This window comes from Bufo bufo, chromosome 3 (assembly GCF_905171765.1).
Source record: "Bufo bufo chromosome 3, aBufBuf1.1, whole genome shotgun sequence".
Lineage (NCBI taxonomy): Eukaryota > Metazoa > Chordata > Amphibia > Anura > Bufonidae > Bufo > Bufo bufo.
In genome coordinates this window covers 427,926,752-427,946,828 of record NC_053391.1, presented here as the reverse complement: position 1 = coordinate 427,946,828, position 20,077 = coordinate 427,926,752, and the positions used below count along the sequence as shown (strand labels likewise).

At 41.5% G+C, this 20,077-nt stretch overlaps 1 protein-coding gene across 1 annotated transcript in view; it reads right to left on the bottom strand.

Moving 5' to 3' along the window:
- CFAP47 (cilia and flagella associated protein 47) overlaps window positions 1-20,077 on the bottom strand; it is a 572,366-nt gene that overhangs the window by 53,599 nt on the left and 498,690 nt on the right. The window contains exon 61 of the mRNA XM_040424993.1: window positions 4,446-4,607. Coding sequence (XP_040280927.1) covers window positions 4,446-4,607 — 162 coding nt within the window. The remainder of the gene's footprint in view (window positions 1-4,445; window positions 4,608-20,077) is intronic.

The window sequence follows — 20,077 nt, the reverse complement described above, 5'->3', positions numbered from 1 at the left end:
TCTCCAACTGCATTATTAACAACACAAAATTACATTTACAATTCCACTAAACCAATCATCCATAAACATTATTATATTATGAAAGATGTCTGAGCCTCTCTCCGGTTTCACCTGCATAATCATTTTCCATAATTCTTTCCGTTTAATTATGTTGACTTTGTTTATTCAACCAATGTTGCCTGACATGCTTGATATTATTGAGCATCTCTAGAGTTTATTCTTGGCTAAGTGGCTAAAATATAGGATTACAGATTCGCTTGGTTACATTCCTCTACTTTGCGATTATTCCACCCTATTTATGAACTGGAAAACTGTCTTATTACACAAAACACACATATGTGATTTTGAGACAGAAATTCCATTTGGTTCAGCAAATGTCTTCAGATGAGTTTAAACTGGAAACTAACAAAGTATGACTGGGCCACAGAAGATTTGATGACAGGCATCACATTTATATGACTAGTACTATTATTATGCCACCAACTACATTATGGAATCTGTCAACATTTTAAATAATTCTAGAGTCGTATGTGTCAGAGCATTTCATTATTAGTCTCTTGCCTGGAAGATTGTCAAGTTCCAATCAATACCTGCCTTTTCTTCCGCATACTAGAATCCGTAAACAAGTTTTATTGCAGTGGCATAAATATACTGTGATATCAAAGGCAAGATTATTCTCTCTGTGCAAAAATGCCCATAGACGCTTGTTTAATAAAACACCATACTGCGGCAGCATTAAATATTATTTTATTCTTGCTACTGTACCTCAAGCTGTTCTGTTGGTAATTAATTGAAGTCAAGAATTCAATCGGCACTTGCTATGAGGATGTGCATTAACGTGACAGAGTGGAGGCGATTAAGTAAGAGCACTAAAATTTGCACCAAAGGGCACTAATTAATAACCCCATAGAGTTGTCATTGTTTGTGAAGACACTGAAGTATGAATCAAAGCAACAGCAGAACTATTCCTCAGGCAAATCTGCAGCAAAGAATTTGCATCAGTGTTTTTCACTGCTTATACTGTAAAAATAGAATATTCGAACGTTCCACATATATTTCTAATGCTAACATGGTTTAACATTTATTTTAACTATTAATATGGCTGAACTAGCAGAAAATGTTTCCAGAAGTGAAACAAGACCCTAGGAGCAACTAAAAACATCAGATGTACAGGTCCTTCTCAAAAAATTAGCATATTGTGATAAAGTTCATTATTTTCTGTAATGTACTGATAAACATTAGACTTTCATATATTTTAGATTCATTACACACAACTGAAGTAGTTCAAGCCGTTTCTTGTTTTAATATTGATGATTTTGGCATACAGCTCATGAAAACCCAAAATTCCTATCTCAAAAAATTAGCATATTTCATCCGACCAATAAAAGAAAAGTGTTTTTAATACAAAAAAAGTCAACCTTCAAATAATTAAGTTCAGTTATGCACTCAATACTTGGTCGGGAATCCTTTTGCAGAAATGACTGCTTCAATGCGGCGTGGCATGGAGGCAATCAGCCTGTGGCACTGCTGAGGTGTTATGGAGGCCCATGATGCTTCGATAGCGGCCTTAAGCTCATCCAGAGTGTTGGGTCTTGCGTCTCTCAACTTTCTCTTCCCAATATCCCACAGATTTTCTATGGGGTTCAGGTCAGGAGAGTTGGCAGGCCAATTGAGCACAGTAATACCATGGTCAGTAAACCATTTACCAGTGGTTTTGGCACTGTGAGCAGGTGCCAGGTCGTGCTGAAAAATAAAATCTTCATCTCCATAAAGCTTTTCAGCAGATGGAAGCATGAAGTGCTCCAAAATCTCCTGATAGCTAGCTGCATTGACCCTGCCCTTGATAAAACACAGTGGACCAACACCAGCAGCTGACATGGCACCCCAGACCATCACTGACTGTGGGTACTTGACACTGGACTTCAGGCATTTTGGCATTTCCCTCTCCCCAGTCTTCCTCCAGACTCTGGCACCTTGATTTCCGAATGACATGCAAAATTTGCTTTCATCCGAAAAAAGTACTTTGGACCACTGAGCAACAGTCCAGTGCTGCTTCTCTGTAGCCCAGGTCAGGCGCTTCTGCCGCTGTTTCTGGTTCAAAAGTGGCTTGACCTGGGGAATGCGGCACCTGTAGCCCATTTCCTGCACACGCCTGTACACAGTGGCTCTGGATGTTTCTACTCCAGACTCAGTCCACTGCTTCCGCAGATCCCCCAAGGTCTGGAATCGGTCCTTCTCCACAATCTTCCTCAGGGTCCGGTCACCTCTTCTCGTTGTGCAGCGTTTTCTGCCACACTTTTTCCTTCCCACTGAGGTGCCTTGATACAGCACTCTGGGAACAGCCTATTCATTCAGAAATTTCTTTCTGTGTCTTACCCTCTTGCTTGAGGGTGTCAATGATGGCCTTCTGGACAGCAGTCAGGTCGGCAGTCTTACCCATGATTGCGGTTTTGAGTAATGAACCAGGCTGGGAGTTTTTAAAAGCCTCAGGAATCTTTTGCAGGTGTTTAGAGTTAATTAGTTGATTCAGATGATTAGGTTAATAGCTCGTTTAGAGAACCTTTTCATGATATGCTAATTTTTTGAGATAGGAATTTTGGGTTTTCATGAGCTGTATGCCAAAATCATCAATATTAAAACAAGAAAAGGCTTGAACTACTTCAGTTGTGTGTAATGAATCTAAAATATATGAAAGTCTAATGTTTATCAGTACATTACAGAAAATAATGAACTTTATCACAATATGCTAATTTTTTGAGAAGGACCTGTATTTGCAATGTGAGAAGAAGTAGGAGAACCCAGAGGAAGCCTACACAAACACAGAGAGAACATACACGATCCATAAAGATGCTGCCCTTGGTAAGATTTGGACCCAGAACTAAACACTTAGCCACAAGACTGCAGAAATAATAATTCCTTAAAGGGGTTCTCTCACTTCAGTCAGTGGCATTTATCATGTAGAGACTTACTTTACTTACTAATGTACTGTGATTGTCTATATTGCCTCCTTTGCTGGTTGGATTAATTTTTTTCATCACATTATACACTGCTGATGGTTATGACCACGCTGCAATCAGTCAGTGGTGGTCGTGCTTGCACACTATAGGAAAAAGTGCAGGCCTCTCTGATGGCCAAGGCCATGGGAGCGGACATAGGCTAGTGCTTTTTCCTATAGTGTGCAATCACGACCACTGTTGCTGGATTGCAGGTTGGTCGTAACCATGGAAACGAGCAGTATATAATGTAATGGAGAAATGTATTCAGCCAGAAAAGGAAGCAATATGGGTAATAACAATACATTAGTAAGTGGCTTGTATTAACCTCGTCTACATAATAAATGCTATTTGCCGAAGTGAGATAAACTCTTTAATATAACATTATTTAAAAAAAAAAAAAAGCACTTAAAGGGATTCTGTCACCAGGATTAACGATATAGCGATATTTATATGTGCCCATTAGTCTCCATGCAGTGTTTAAAATGATCCCACTGTTTATGCTCTGTGTGTGTTAGATTCTTAGAAAAAACGATGTTATTGATATGTAAATTACCTCTGTCAGGAGTCCAAGGGGTTGTCCCACGATATGTTGGAGCCCAGCCGCGCCCATCGATCCGGAGCCCAGCACCGCCAACCACTCAATTTATTCACTCCACTATCCCTGACGTCAGTTCTTCTCAGTGCCGTAATCTTGCGCAGGCGCAGTGGACACTGAGGTCTGCGCCCGTGCGGACTACTGTCACCGGCTTCGACGAGTCAACTGCGCATGCGCCGGCTCCCTCTGCGTGAGATTACGGCACTGAGAAGAACTGACGTCAGGGATAGTGAAGTGAATAAATTAAGTGGTTGGCGGTGCTGGGCTCCGGATCGATGGGCGCGGCTGGGCTCCAACATATCGTGGGACAACCCCTTGGGCTCCTGACAGAGGTTATTTACATATCAATAAGATGGGTTTTTATAAGAATCTAACACACACAGTATAGTGTTATAGTCATTATGTCATATAAGACTTTTTTCTGTGAAATCTCGTTTAAAGGGGTTGTATGAAGATTAGAAAACCATGGCTGTTGTCTTCCTGAAATAACACCGCAATTGTCCATGGGTTGTGTCTGGTTTTATACCTCAACCATATTCAGAGTACGTGAATGGGTCTGAGTTGCAATACCACACAAACCATGGACAAAACTCTTTCTGGAAGAAAGCAGCCATGCTTCTCAATCTCACACCACCCCTTTTGAGACATTCTAATGAGATCCTTATAAGAAGGATCAATTACATTTGCAATATTCAGTGAATAAGTACTTTATTTTTGACTATTTACAGAAGCGTTGAATGTAATAGGACAGCACAGATGTATGTAGGAGAAGCCATAGCCTGGCAATGTGGCCTTCAATGTTTCAAAGTCAATAGATACGGTTTTACCAGGTAATGAAGGATTTATCAACTAACCATTGCTGACTTGAACTTCCTCTTGTACATGTGCCATCGTCCTTTCCATAGGTTTTAGATTTTGACTCGATGCTGGCATTGCAGTCTGACCAGGAGCAACACCAGTCAGCAATACTTCTACTCTCTCTTCTGTCCTACATCTTGCTTGACAGCTCACCACAGCTGGAAAATGATCCATGAAAAGAATACAAGCAGAAAATAAATGTTTAATTTTAAAAGAACAAAATTACCCCCAAAAAAAATCATTATGCTTAGAATACACTTGTCTGATAAAAAGGGCATTGTAATAAAAATGCATAGGTTTACAATAACACAAAACTATTTAGCAATATATTACAGATTAATAATCATTTAAGTGGATGTAATTAATAACATTCCCCAATGCATTGGCAAATGCATGCAAATAATTGGCTAACATTATGTCTAAATGTTTGTTTCAGATGAGAACAATTATTTACTCATAGAAACTGTTAGATACCAAGAGAAACATTTATCATAGGTATAAATATCCGTTTTCTGGAGTGAATGCACAAAAAAAATATGATATACACATAGTATATGAGTGATGCCCTTGCACCACTTTCTCCAACATAGACAAAGGGTGGTCCTGACTCCTGGCTTCAGAGTTGCTATAAGCAAGATGCATTTACTAACGTCTTCCCATTACATTTCATTGATGGAAAACAGTGCCAGCTCAGAAACTGCTTGCTGCTTTTTGCCAATGGCTGTTTATCAAAAGGGTGTTCAATTGCATTTATTAGGATATGACCACTCGGGTCAGCCATGCTGCAGTTGGATCCGTGCTGCCTTGAGGCCAAGTATTACCAGGCCGTACCAGCTGCATCAGTATCAAATTAACTTATTAGAACCAAATTGCTTACTTAGTATGCATTGTTAATGTTGTACGGTTTTGGGACATAGAATAAACAATTCAGTTCTAATTAGTTAATTTGATCCTGTTGCAGCTTGTACAGCTGCGCATTTCTCAGCCACGTCCCAACAGCAGCATAGACACAATGTGAGGCTGTTGCCTTCGTTTTTTTTTAGCTTTAGGCTTCCTTCACACATAGTTTTATTTTTTGCGCATTTTAGGGTGGGTTCACACCTGCGTTCTGGATTCCGTTATGGCTTTCCATTATAACATGGTTACAACAGAAAATAACGAAATCCGTAAGATGGAAGTCAAAACGGAAGCATTCCGTTTTGCTCCTCCATAATACAAGTCTATGGGCAGCAGAACAGATCCATCCCGCTTTCCATTATGCTGGTGTCCAGTCCTGCATAACGGAAACGGGACGATCCGTTTTGCTGCCTATAGACTTAAAAGGCGTTTTGCTGTGCTTTCTGTCATAATAGAAGTCTATGGGAATCATAACAGATCAGTCCCGTTTCCATTATGCAGAACGGAGAAAAAAGTCCTTTGTTTTCCATCTTGCATAACAGGACACAGACGGATCTGTTATGATTCCCATAGACTTCTATTGAGACGGATCAAAACGGAATGCCTCTTAAAGGCTTCCGTTTTGACTTCCGTCTTATGGATTCCATTATTTTCTGTTATAACGGAATCCAGAACGCAGATGTTAACCCACCCTTAGTTGGTAAAACCATGTCCTGTTTTTCACCATTTCTTTAAAAAGAATTGTGGTGGTTTTTGTAGTTTCTTTAGCATTTTTTAGTTAAAATGTTTTCTTGTTCAACTCCTAGACAGATGCCCAAGGGAAATAAAAGTTTAAAATACAGCATATCTACAGCATGTAGAGTTTTTTTATGTATTTTAATGTTGTGAAGTATATATTAATAAAATACAATTTCTAATAAAAAAAGGCAAAAATGCTAAAAGCACACAAATGCAAAGCAAAAAACACCTGTCTGCAGTGCAATTTTTCTTGCAAGTATAGAGTTTAATGTAACATTTAGTTGCATTAAAAAATACACAGAAAAGCCAGAAACAAATCTCAAAAAAGCTGTGAAAAATGGCAAATATGATAAAAAAAAGACTATGTATGACTACACTTAGGGTACTTTCACACTTGCGTTTTTAGTTTTTTTTTTCTTTTGCACTGAGTTCCGTCAAAAGGGCTCAATGCTGGAAAATAACTGATCAGTTATATCCCCATGCATTCTGAATGGAGAGCATTCAGTTCAGGATGCATCAGGATGTCTTCAGTTCAGTCATTTTGACTGATCAGGCAAAAGATAAAACCGCAGCATGCTACGGTTTTATCTCCGGCCCAAAAAACGGCCCAAAAAACTGAAGACTTGCCTGAAATCCAGCATTTTTTTCCATAGGAATGTATTAGTGTCGGATCCAGCATTCAAAATACCGGAATGCCGGATCCGTCCCTCCGGTCTGCGCATGTGCAGACTGAAAAAAAGGTGAAAAAAATAAATGCTGGATCCGTTTTGCCGGATGGCATCGGAAAGACGGATCCGGCATTTCAATGCATTTATCTGACAAAATTTTATCCATTGCTACAGGATCCAAATAAATGGTTGAATGGAGCTTAAACTAGAGCTCCATCCAATCTGGCAAGAAAACAAATCCCGAACAAATCCATTTTTGGAGTATACAAGTAATTCACTTCCTATTGACAGATCTGTCTCAATCAAAACAATATACAGTATATACAGACTTCTGTAATCAGTTGACAGCACTGAAGGAGTAATCTGGGTGTTTCAAATCTCTATGTCTACTATTTTTTTACCCAAAGCAATACTTCTCATAAGGGTCTAAGTAGATATCTAATCTAGATATAAAGATTCCACACAGGGGCACTGGTATCTAATGTTTCTATTAGAAAGCTCTGTGTGCCTCCATATAGTGTCCCCTTAAAGCATCCTATTGTCCCTTTTAACTCCTTAAGGACCCTTTGCGTACATGTACATCACAGCTGGATGTGACTTAAGGACCAGGGACGTACATGTACAGCAGGCTGATTGGGAGGGTGCAGGAGCTGCAGCGGTAAAGACACCGATACCGGCGTATTAACCCCTTGCATGCGGCGGTCAATCCTCCGCTGCAGTGGCGGGGACACGATGGCAGAGAAGGCAAGCCTGATGCCTTTCATAGGCATCGGAGATTGCCTCCTACGGAAGCCTATGAGATCCAGCCCTTAGGCTGGGTCTCACAGGAAGGCTGTCAGCATAAAAGCTGACCGCCAATGCATCACAATACAGGTTGTATTGTAATGCATTGCATAGGGGATCAGACCCCAGAAGTTGAAGTCCCATAGTGGAACAAAAAATAAATAAAGTGTTTTTCATAATAAAAAAATTAAGTTTCAAGTTAAAAAAAAATTCCCAAAATAAAACACATAAAATTGTGAAAAAAATGAAAAAATAAAGGAAAAACAGACATATTGGGTATTCCCGGATCCGTAACGACCGTCTCTATAAAAATTTAACATGATCCACCCCCTCACCTGAACGCAGTAGAAAATATTTAATAAAAACAGTACTAAAACAACCATTTTTTGTCACCTTACATCACAAAAAGTGCAACACCAAGCGATTCAAAAAGGCATATGCTCCCCAAAATAGTACCTCAACCCGCAAAAAATTTGCCCCTACATAAAACAATCGGGCAAAAAAAAAAAAAAAACTATGGCTCTCAGAATATGTAGACACTTAAACATGATTTTTTTTGCTTCAAAAATGCTATTATTGTTTAAAACTTAAATAAATAAAAAAAAGTATATATATTAGGTATTGCCACATTCGTAACAACCTAATGTATAAAAATATCACATGAACTAACCACTCAGGTGAACACCGTAGAAAAAAATGAATAAAAACGGTGTAAAAAAGCCAATCTTTGTCACCTTACATCACAAAAAGTCTAATACCAAGCGATCAAAAAGTCATACGCACCCCAAAATCATACCAATCAAACCGTCATCTCATCCCGCAAAAAAAATAGACCCTACTTAAGACAATTGCTAAAAAAAATAAAAATATAGCTCTCAGAATATGGAGACACTAAAAAATCTTTTTAAAAAAATGCTTTATTATGTAAAACTGAAAAAACAACCAAAAAAGTTGTCATATTTGGTATTGTCGTACCCGTAACAACCTGCTCTATAAAAATAGCACATGATCTAACCTGTCAGATGAACATTGTAAATAACAAAAAAAAAACAGTGCCAAAACAGCTATTTTTTGTTACCTTGCCTCACAAAAAGTGTAATATACAGCAACCAAAAATCATATGTACCCTAAAATAGTACCAACGAAACTGCCACCTTATACCGTAGTTTCCAAAATGGGGTAACTTTTTTGGAGCTTATACTCTAGGGCAGTGTTTCCCAACCAGTGTGCCTCCAGCTGTTGCAAAACTACAACTCCCAGCATGCCTGCACAGCCAAAGGCTGTCCGGGCATGCTGGGAGTTGTAGTATTGCAACAGCTGGAGGCACACTGGTTGGGAAACACTGTTCTAGGGGTGCATCAGGGGGTCTTCAAATGTGACATGGCAACTTAAAAGTATCCCAGTGAAATCTGCCCTCCAAAAACCACATGGCGCATGTTTCCTTCTGCGCCCTGCTGTGCGCCTGTACAGCAGTTTACGATCACAAATGGGGTGTTTTTGTAAACTACAGAATCAGGGTAATAAATATTGAGTTTTGTTTAGCTGTTAACCCTTGCTTTGTTACCGTCAAAAATGGAAAATCTGCCAAAAAAAGTGAAATTCTGAAATTTTATCTACATTTTCCTTTAATTCTTGTGGAACACCTAAAAGGTTAACAAAGTTAGTCAAATCTGTTTTGAATACCTTGAGGGGTGTAGTTTCTAAAATGGGATAATTTATGGGTGGTTTCTATTATGTAAGTCCCACAAAGTAACTTCAGACGTGAACTGGTCCTTAAAAAGTGTGTTTTGGAAATTTTGTGAAAAATTTTAAGATTTGCTTCTAAACTTCTAAGCCTTTTAACTTTCCAAAAAAATAGAAAGGCATTCACAAAATGATCCAAATGTAAAGTAGACATACGAGAAATGTAAAGTAATAACTACAGTCAGGTCCATAAATATTAGGACATCGACACAATTCTAACAAATTTGGCTCTACCACAAAAGATTTGAAATGAAACGAACAAGATGTGCTTTAACTGCAGACTTTCAGCTTTAATTTGAGGGTATTTACATCCAAATCAGCTGAACGGTGTAGGATTTACAACAGTTTGCATATTTGCCTCCCACTTGTTAAGGGACAAAAAGTAATGGGACAATTGGCTTCTCAGCTGTTCCATGGCCAGGTGTGTGTTATTACCTCATTATCCCAATTACAATGAGCAGATAAAAGGTCCAGAGTTCATTTCAAGTGTGCTATTTGCATTTGGAATCTGTTGCTGTCAATTCTCAAGATGAGATCCAAAGAGCTGTCACTATCAGTGAAGCAAGCCATCATTAGGCTGAAAAAAACTAAACAAACCCATTAGAGAGATAGCAAAAACATTAGGCGTGGCCAAAACAACTGTTTGGAACATTCTTAAAAATAAGGAATGCGCCGGTGAGCACAGCAACACCAAAAGACCCGGAAGACCATGGAAAACAACTGTGGTGGATGACCGAAGAATTCTTTCCTTGGTAAAGAAACCACCCTTCACAACAGTTGGCCAGATCAAGAACACTCTTCAGGAGGTAGGTGTATGTGTGTCAAAGTCAACAAACAAGAGAAGACTTCACCAAAGTGAATACGGAGGGTTCACCACAAGATGTAAACCATTGGTAAGCCTCAAAAACAGGAAGGTCAGATTAGAGTTTGCCAAACGACATCTAAATAAGCCTTCACAGTTCTGGAAAAACATCCTATGGACAGATGAGACCAAGATCAACTTGTACCAGAGTGATGGGAAGAGAAAAGTATGGAGAAGAAAAGGAACTGCTCATGATCCTAAGCATACCACCTCATCAGTGAAGCATGGTGGTGGTAGTGTCATGGAACTGGTTCTCTTGTATTTATTGATGATGTGACTGCTGACAAAAGCAGCAGGATGAATTCTAAAGTGTTTCGGGCAATATTATCTGCTCATATTCAGCCAAATGCTTCAGAACTCATTGGACGGTGCTTCACAGTGCAGATGGACAATGACCCAAAGCATACTACAAAACCAACCAAAGAGTTTTTTAAGGGAAAGAAGTGGAATGTTATGCAATGGCCAAGTCAATCACCTGACCTGAATCCGATTGAGCATGCATTTCACTTGCTTAAGACAAAACTGAAGGGAAAATGCCCCAAGAACAAGCAGGAACTGAAGACAGTTGCAGTAGAGGACTGGCAGAGCATCACCAGGGATGAAAACCAGTGTCAGGTGATGTCTATGCGTTTCAGACTTCAGGCAAAGGATTTGCAACCAAGTATTAAAAAGTGAAAGTTTGATTTATGATTATTATTCTGTCCCATTACTTTTTGTCCCTTAACAAGTGGGAGGCACATATGCAAACTGTTGTAATTCCTACACCGTTCAGCTGATTTGGATGTAAATACCCTCAAATTAACAGTCTGCAATTAAAGGACATCTTGTTAGTTTCATTTCAAATCCATTATGGTGGTGTATAGAGCCAAAAATGTTAGAATTGTGTTGATGTACCAATATATATGGACCTGACTGTATATCAAGGGGAGAAAAACAGAACTGGCGCTAAGAAGCAAGTTTTATTAGATCCTAGCATAGGATTGTGGATATGCGATCCAGTTCTGTTTTTCTCCCCTTGATATATGCACGTTGAATCTTTATTCTTTATTACTGGTATCAGCACTCCTCCCATTCGGCACAGGTGTTTTTTTTTTAATTTTATTTTTTATTTTTACTTTCTTTATTAAAGATCAGAGATTTACAATAAAAATACTGGAAAAACATATAAATCTTAACATTGTTTTTTTGAGTAAATTACCCTCCCCATCCCACCCCCTACCCACCCATGATGCGTCCTCCCCTCACCACCTCCCCCCGGTGACAAACAGCAAGTTGTGGCGATAAAAATAGAGAAAGGCGCTCATAGGGTGAGTATGTTCAATAAAAGATAAAATCTATTATAGGAGGTAGTTTGCTCACCTATTGGGGTTGCACCAATTTGGGTGCAACCACAATGAAGGCCAAAAGCAGAGAATTGCAACGGTTGGTGCAGCCTAGATTCGTCCGGTCGCCTTGGGCAGGAGCCACCCTGCCACTCGGGTAACGGTAGAAGAAACGAGACGCTGAACTTTACGTCCAATGTATGGACCTTAGGAGGCGCACTGACACAACCGGTCATAGACAGTATTTAGGTTTCAGCTATTTTTCATTTTATTCATAGACTAAACATGGGAGACCTTAGCAAGATCGCCGAGTACCCAACATTCAGCAGTGAAAGGAATCAATACATTCAGTTTTACCTCTATGTAATCATAAATAGTCTCCCAATATTGTTTCAGCTCTTGACACAGCCAAAACATATGTAAATAATCAGCGTCAGGAATATCACACCTCGGGCAGTTGGAATCTCTCCTAACACCACATCTCTTAAGCCAAAGGGAGTAACATAAAGTCTATGTAAGATATTAAACTGCACCATAACGTGATTAAACTTATGTGAAACCACTTTTAAGTCATGTACTACCTTTTCCTGATCATCCAAGCAAGTCTTTGCACATTCATTTTGCCAAGCCCTCTGTCCCGGAGAGCAGGTACCTTCAAATCGTGCTCTAATTACATTTTTTAAAGTTGAGAAATCTTCATCCTGTGCTCCAAATTCCCTATCAAGTCATTGAATTGTGTAGAAGTGTGTATTTCAAGCCTATTTTTGTTTTTAATACTTGAAAGTGCCGATCTTAACTGTAAGTAGCGAAACCATAATAGTTTCTGCGACTTTTCTATTTGTGATAATACCGTGTATGAAACTATATCCCCATTACCTACTACCTGTCTAATATATAAAATATAACTTTTTTGCCAAAATGGATCTATACCCAACTCAAATAAAGTGTGCATATGCCTATTATACACAAGGGAGTACATCCAATTGAACCCTTCACTCCAAACCAAAATCTAATAGAATACCATGACTTCATGAAAAGATTCCTGGCGAATTTAAATTCCTTATCAGGGTCGGTCAATTGATCTGACTCCAATAACGTAAAGAAATTGTCATATGGAGAACTATTCAGCAAATACCTACAGAGTGGGCTATCCTACCACTCCCGAAAAAAAGAAAGCTGTACACCCTGTACAGAATTATTAGGCAAATGAGTATTTTGACCACATCATCCTCTTTATGCATGTTGTCTTACTCCAAGCTGTATAGGCTCGAAAGCCTACTACCAATTAAGCATATTAGGTGATGTGCATCTCTGTAATGAGAAGGGGTGTGGTCTAATGACATCAACACCCTATATCAGGTGTGCATAATTATTAGGCAACTTCCTTTCCTTTGGCAAAATGGGTCAAAAGAAGGACTTGACAGGCTCAGAAAAGTCAAAAATAGTGAGATATCTTGCAGAGGGATGCAGCACTCTTAAAATTGCGACACCAAGAGAAAATGCACCAAACAAATAAGCTACTGACTATACTGGGAAGTCATAAATGCAGGTATTAAAAAGCTGAGACTTTCGCCAATATGTTCCGGTCAGGAAAATATCGGAGCCCTTCATGCACCACGTCACGGTCACTCAGCATGGCAAAGGGTTCCTACCACTACTCTGACTATGGTGTGAACAGGGTCTGAGGGTGATGGAATCCAGCTCACAGCAAAGCTTCCACACAACTGCCCAGCAAGGATACTGGTGCAATGTGAACAAGACCATACTGTGAGCCACACCCATATCAGACCCTGTGAAGGAGGTATAACAGGTGCAAAAGAGTGCTAGAATGCCAGGTAAAGGCACACACACTACAAATCAAACAAAACAGAAACACCAAAAAAATAGTGGCAATTTTGGAGGAGCTGCTCAGCCCCTGACACGGTGGCGTGTCTAGATTGGGGGAGCAGCCCAGCCGCATGTGGACCGCAATTATCGACTATCCCCAGCAAAATATGCATACAATGGAGGACGTCGGCGCGGTCCACATGCACCACAAGGACAAGCTACAGGGAATGTAGCAAAGCATCATATGAGACACCAAGAGAAAATGCACCAAACAAATAAGCTACTGACTATACTGGGAAGTCATAAATGCAGGTATTAAAAAGCTGAGACTTTCGCCAATATGTTCCGGTCAGGAAAATATCGGAGCCCTTCATGCACCACGTCACGGTCACTCAGCATGGCAAAGGGTTCCTACCACTACTCTGACTATGGTGTGAACAGGGTCTGAGGGTGATGGAATCCAGCTCACAGCAAAGCTTCCACACAACTGCCCAGCAAGGATACTGGTGCAATGTGAACAAGACCATACTGTGAGCCACACCCATATCAGACCCTGTGAAGGAGGTATAACAGGTGCAAAAGAGTGTTAGAATGCCAGGTAAAGGCACACACACTACAAATCAAACAAAACAGAAACACCAAAAAAATAGTGGCAATTTTGGAGGAGCTGCTCAGCCCCTGACACGGTGGCGTGTCTAGATTGGGGGAGCAGCCCAGCCGCATGTGGACCGCAATTATCGACTATCCCCAGCAAAATATGCATACAATGGAGGACGTCGGCGCGGTCCACATGCACCACAAGGACAAGCTACAGGGAATGTAGCAAAGCATCATATGAGACACCAAGAGAAAATGCACCAAACAAATAAGCTACTGACTATACTGGGAAGTCATAAATGCAGGTATTAAAAAGCTGAGACTTTCGCCAATATGTTCCGGTCAGGAAAATATCGGAGCCCTTCATGCACCACGTCACGGTCACTCAGCATGGGGAGTGACCGTGTGTGTTTGATTTGTAGTGTGTGTGCCTTTACCTGGCATTCTAGCACTCTTTTGCACCTGTTATACCTCCTTCACAGGGTCTGATATGGGTGTGGCTCACAGTATGGTCTTGTTCACATTGCACCAGTATCCTTGCTGGGCAGTTGTGTGGAAGCTTTGCTGTGAGCTGGATTCCATCACCCTCAGACCCTGTTCACACCATAGTCAGAGTAGTGGTAGGAACCCTTTGCCATGCTGAGTGACCGTGACGTGGTGCATGAAGGGCTCCGATATTTTCCTGACCGGAACATATTGGCGAAAGTCTCAGCTTTTTAATACCTGCATTTATGACTTCCCAGTATAGTCAGTAGCTTATTTGTTTGGTGCATTTTCTCTTGGTGTCTCATATGATGCTTTGCTACATTCCCTGTAGCTTGTCCTTGTGGTGCATGTGGACCGCGCCGACGTCCTCCATTGTATGCATATTTTGCTGGGGATAGTCGATAATTGCGGTCCACATGCGGCTGGGCTGCTCCCCCAATCTAGACACGCCACCGTGTCAGGGGCTGAGCAGCTCCTCCAAAATTGCCACTATTTTTTTGGTGTTTCTGTTTTGTTTGATTTGTAGTGTGTGTGCCTTTACCTGGCATTCTAGCACTCTTTTGCACCTGTTATACCTCCTTCACAAGGTCTGATATGGGTGTGGCTCACAGTATGGTCTTGTTCACATTGCACCAGTATCCTTGCTGGGCAGTTGTGTGGAAGCTTTGCTGTGAGCTGGATTCCATCACCCTCAGACCCTGTTCACACCATAGTCAGAGTAGTGGTAGGAACCCTTTGCCATGCTGAGTGACCGTGACATGGTGCATGAAGGGCTCCGATATTTTCCTGACCGGAACATATTGGCGAAAGTCTCAGCTTTTTAATACCTGCATTTATGACTTCCCAGTATAGTCAGTAGCTTATTTGTTTGGTGCATTTTCTCTTGGTGTCTCATATGATGCTTTGCTACATTCCCTGTAGCTTGTCCTTGTGGTGCATGTGGACCGCGCCGACGTCCTCCATTGTATGCATATTTTGCTGGGGATAGTCGATAATTGCGGTCCACATGCGGCTGGGCTGCTCCCCCAATCTAGACACGCCACCGTGTCAGGGGCTGAGCAGCTCCTCCAAAATTGCCACTATTTTTTTGGTGTTTCTGTTTTGTTTGATTTGTAGTGTGTGTGCCTTTACCTGGCATTCTAGCACTCTTTTGCACCTGTTATACCTCCTTCACAGGGTCTGATATGGGTGTGGCTCACAGTATGGTCTTGTTCACATTGCACCAGTATCCTTGCTGGGCAGTTGTGTGGAAGCTTTGCTGTGAGCTGGATTCCATCACCCTCAGACCCTGTTCACACCATAGTCAGAGTAGTGGTAGGAACCCTTTGCCATGCTGAGTGACCGTGACGTGGTGCATGAAGGGCTCCGATATTTTCCTGACCGGAACATATTGGCGAAAGTCTCAGCTTTTTAATACCTGCATTTATGACTTCCCAGTATAGTCAGTAGCTTATTTGTTTGGTGCATTTTCTCTTGGTGTCTCATATGATGCTTTGCTACATTCCCTGTAGCTTGTCCTTGTGGTGCATGTGGACCGCGCCGACGTCCTCCATTGTATGCATATTTTGCTGGGGATAGTCGATAATTGCGGTCCACATGCGGCTGGGCTGCTCCCCCAATCTAGACACGCCACCGTGTCAGGGGCTGAGCAGCTCCTCCAAAATTGCCACTATTTTTTTGGTGTTTCTGTTTTGTTTGATTTGTAGTGTGTGTGCCTTTACCTGGCATTCTAGCACTCTTTTGCACCTGTTATACCTCCTTCACAGGGTCTGATATGGGTGTGGCTCACAGTATGGTCTTGTTCACATTGCACCAGTATCCTTGCTGGGCAGTTGTGTGGAAGCTTTGCTGTGAGCTGGATTCCATCACCCTCAGACCCTGTTCACACCATAGTCAGAGTAGTGGTAGGAACCCTTTGCCATGCTGAGTGACCGTGACGTGGTGCATGAAGGGCTCCGATATTTTCCTGACTGGAACATATTGGCGAAAGTCTCAGCTTTTTAATACCTGCATTTATGACTTCCCAGTATAGTCAGTAGCTTATTTGTTTGGTGCATTTTCTCTTGGTGTCTCATATGATGCTTTGCTACATTCCCTGTAGCTTGTCCTTGTGGTGCATGTGGACCGCGCCGACGTCCTCCATTGTATGCATATTTTGCTGGGGATAGTCGATAATTGCGGTCCACATGCGGCTGGGCTGCTCCCCCAATCTAGACACGCCACCGTGTCAGGGGCTGAGCAGCTCCTCCAAAATTGCCACTATTTTTTTGGTGTTTCTGTTTTGTTTGATTTGTAGTGTGTGTGCCTTTACCTGGCATTCTAGCACTCTTTTGCACCTGTTATACCTCCTTCACAGGGTCTGATATGGGTGTGGCTCACAGTATGGTCTTGTTCACATTGCACCAGTATCCTTGCTGGGCAGTTGTGTGGAAGCTTTGCTGTGAGCTGGATTCCATCACCCTCAGACCCTGTTCACACCATAGTCAGAGTAGTGGTAGGAACCCTTTGCCATGCTGAGTGACCGTGACGTGGTGCATGAAGGGCTCCGATATTTTCCTGACCGGAACATATTGGCGAAAGTCTCAGCTTTTTAATACCTGCATTTATGACTTCCCAGTATAGTCAGTAGCTTATTTGTTTGGTGCATTTTCTCTTGGTGTCTCATATGATGCTTTGCTACATTCCCTGTAGCTTGTCCTTGTGGTGCATGTGGACCGCGCCGACGTCCTCCATTGTATGCATATTTTGCTGGGGATAGTCGATAATTGCGGTCCACATGCGGCTGGGCTGCTCCCCCAATCTAGACACGCCACCGTGTCAGGGGCTGAGCAGCTCCTCCAAAATTGCCACTATTTTTTTGGTGTTTCTGTTTTGTTTGATTTGTAGTGTGTGTGCCTTTACCTGGCATTCTAGCACTCTTTTGCACCTGTTATACCTCCTTCACAGGGTCTGATATGGGTGTGGCTCACAGTATGGTCTTGTTCACATTGCACCAGTATCCTTGCTGGGCAGTTGTGTGGAAGCTTTGCTGTGAGCTGGATTCCATCACCCTCAGACCCTGTTCACACCATAGTCAGAGTAGTGGTAGGAACCCTTTGCCATGCTGAGTGACCGTGACGTGGTGCATGAAGGGCTCCGATATTTTCCTGACCGGAACATATTGGCGAAAGTCTCAGCTTTTTAATACCTGCATTTATGACTTCCCAGTATAGTCAGTAGCTTATTTGTTTGGTGCATTTTCTCTTGGTGTCTCATATGATGCTTTGCTACATTCCCTGTAGCTTGTCCTTGTGGTGCATGTGGACCGCGCCGACGTCCTCCATTGTATGCATATTTTGCTGGGGATAGTCGATAATTGCGGTCCACATGCGGCTGGGCTGCTCCCCCAATCTAGACACGCCACCGTGTCAGGGGCTGAGCAGCTCCTCCAAAATTGCCACTATTTTTTTGGTGTTTCTACTCTTAAAATTGCAAAGCTTCTGAAGCGTGATCATCGAACAATCAAGCGTTTCATTCAAAATAGTCAACAGGGTCGCAAGAAGCGTGTGGAAAAACCAAGGCGCAAAATAACTGCCCATGAACTGAGAAAAGTCAAGCGTGCAGCTGCCAAGATGCCACTTGCCACCAGTTTGGCCATATTTCAGAGCTGCAACATCACTGGAGTGCCCAAAAGCACAAGGTGTGCAATACTCAGAGACATGGCCAAGGTAAGAAAGGCTGAAAGACGACCACCACTGAACAAGACACACAAGCTGAAACGTCAAGACTGGGCCAAGAAATATCTCAAGACTGATTTATCTAAGGTTTTATGGACTGATGAAATGAGAGTGAGTCTTGATGGGCCAGATGGATGGGCCCGTGGCTGGATTGGTAAAGGGCAGAGAGCTCCAGTCCGACTCAGACGCCAGCAAGGTGGAGGTGGAGTACTGGTTTGGGCTGGTATCATCAAAGATGAGCTTGTGGGGCCTTTTCGGGTTGAGGATGGAGTCAAGCTCAACTCCCAGTCCTACTGCCAGTTTCTGGAAGACACCTTCTTCAAGCAGTGGTACAGGAAGAAGTCTGCATCCTTAAAAAAAAACATGATTTTCATGCAGGACAATGCTCCATCACACGCGTCCAAGTACTCCACAGCGTGGCTGGCAAGAAAGGGTATAAAAGAAGAAAATCTAATGACATGGCCTCCTTGTTCACCTGATCTGAACCCCATTGAGAACCTGTGGTCCATCATCAAATGTGAGATTTACAAGGAGGGAAAACAGTACACCTCTCTGAACAGTGTCTGGGAGGCTGTGGTTGCTGCTGCACGCAATGTTGATGGTGAACAGATCAAAACACTGACAGAATCCATGAATGGCAGGCTTTTGAGTGTCCTTGCAAAGAAAGGTGGCTATATTGGTCACTGATTTGTTTTTGTTTTGTTTTTGAATTTCAGAAATGTATATTTGTGAATGTTGAGATGTTATATTGGTTTCACTGGTAAAAATAAATAATTGAAATGGGTATATATTTGTTTTTTGTTAAGTTGCCTAATAATTATGCACAGTAATAGTCACCTGCACACACAGATATCCCCCTAAAATAGCTAAAACTAAAAACAAACTAAAAACTACTTCCAAAAATATTCAGCTTTGATATTAATGAGTTTTTTGGGTTCATTGAGAACATGGTTGTTGTTCAATAATAAAATTAATCCTCAAAAATACAACTTGCCTAATAATTCTGCACTCCCTGTATAGATAAAAAGTAACCCTTGAAGCAAGGGAGATTAACTCCTCCCCTCTCCAACGGGTTATACCAATATTCTTGTTTGAGTCTTACCCGTTTCCTCCCCCAGAGTAGATCAATAATAATTCTTTCTATTAATTATTTTAGACCTCAACTTGTTTATCAATGGCAATAGGTTAAGCGGGATAAAATCTTCCACCCTAGGAGAGATTGTAATGCCTAAATACTGAAAGGATTGAGAAATTTTCAATGTATCAAATTTATCTAAAGACGTAGTCATACTATCTAGTGGCATAAGAGTGTTTTTTTCCCAATTTACCTCCAAGCCCGAAACCTCTCCAAACTGATTTATCATTTGAACGATGTGTAGCAGAGTAAATTGGGTCTGTTGGATATAGAATAAAATATCATCTGCATAAAGAGAAATACGATCTTCCATTCCTGAAACCCCAAAGCCTAGAATCCTCGGGTCTTGTCTAACTCTAGCGGCCAGGGGTTCAATATAAATGTCAAATAATAATATTCAATCTTGCAGTAGGAAGATCTATACAGCAATTTAATCATGTTACTAAATCTGGGGCCAAAGCCCATCTTGTGAAGCACTCTCCAGAGAAATCCCTACTCAACCCTATCAAAGGCCTTGGAGGCGTCAATAGACAGAATGGAACGCAAAGCCCCTCCAGAGGACTGTAGGTTAGAGAAAAGACTATGCAGGTTATAGTGGGTCCCTTTATTGGGCATAAAACCATTTTGATCTGGGTGAATAACTGATGTAATAACCCTCGAGAGCCTCAAAGCTAGAATTTTGGACAAAAGTTTAACATCTGTATTAAGAAGAGAAATAGGTCTATATGACCCCAGATCATTTGGGTCTTTGCCCTTCTTTAATATCACTGTAATCACCGCCTCTGTCATTGTTTCTGGAAGAGCTCCCTCCTTTATTGAATCTAACAGTGTTCTCCACAGATGAGGAGGAACAA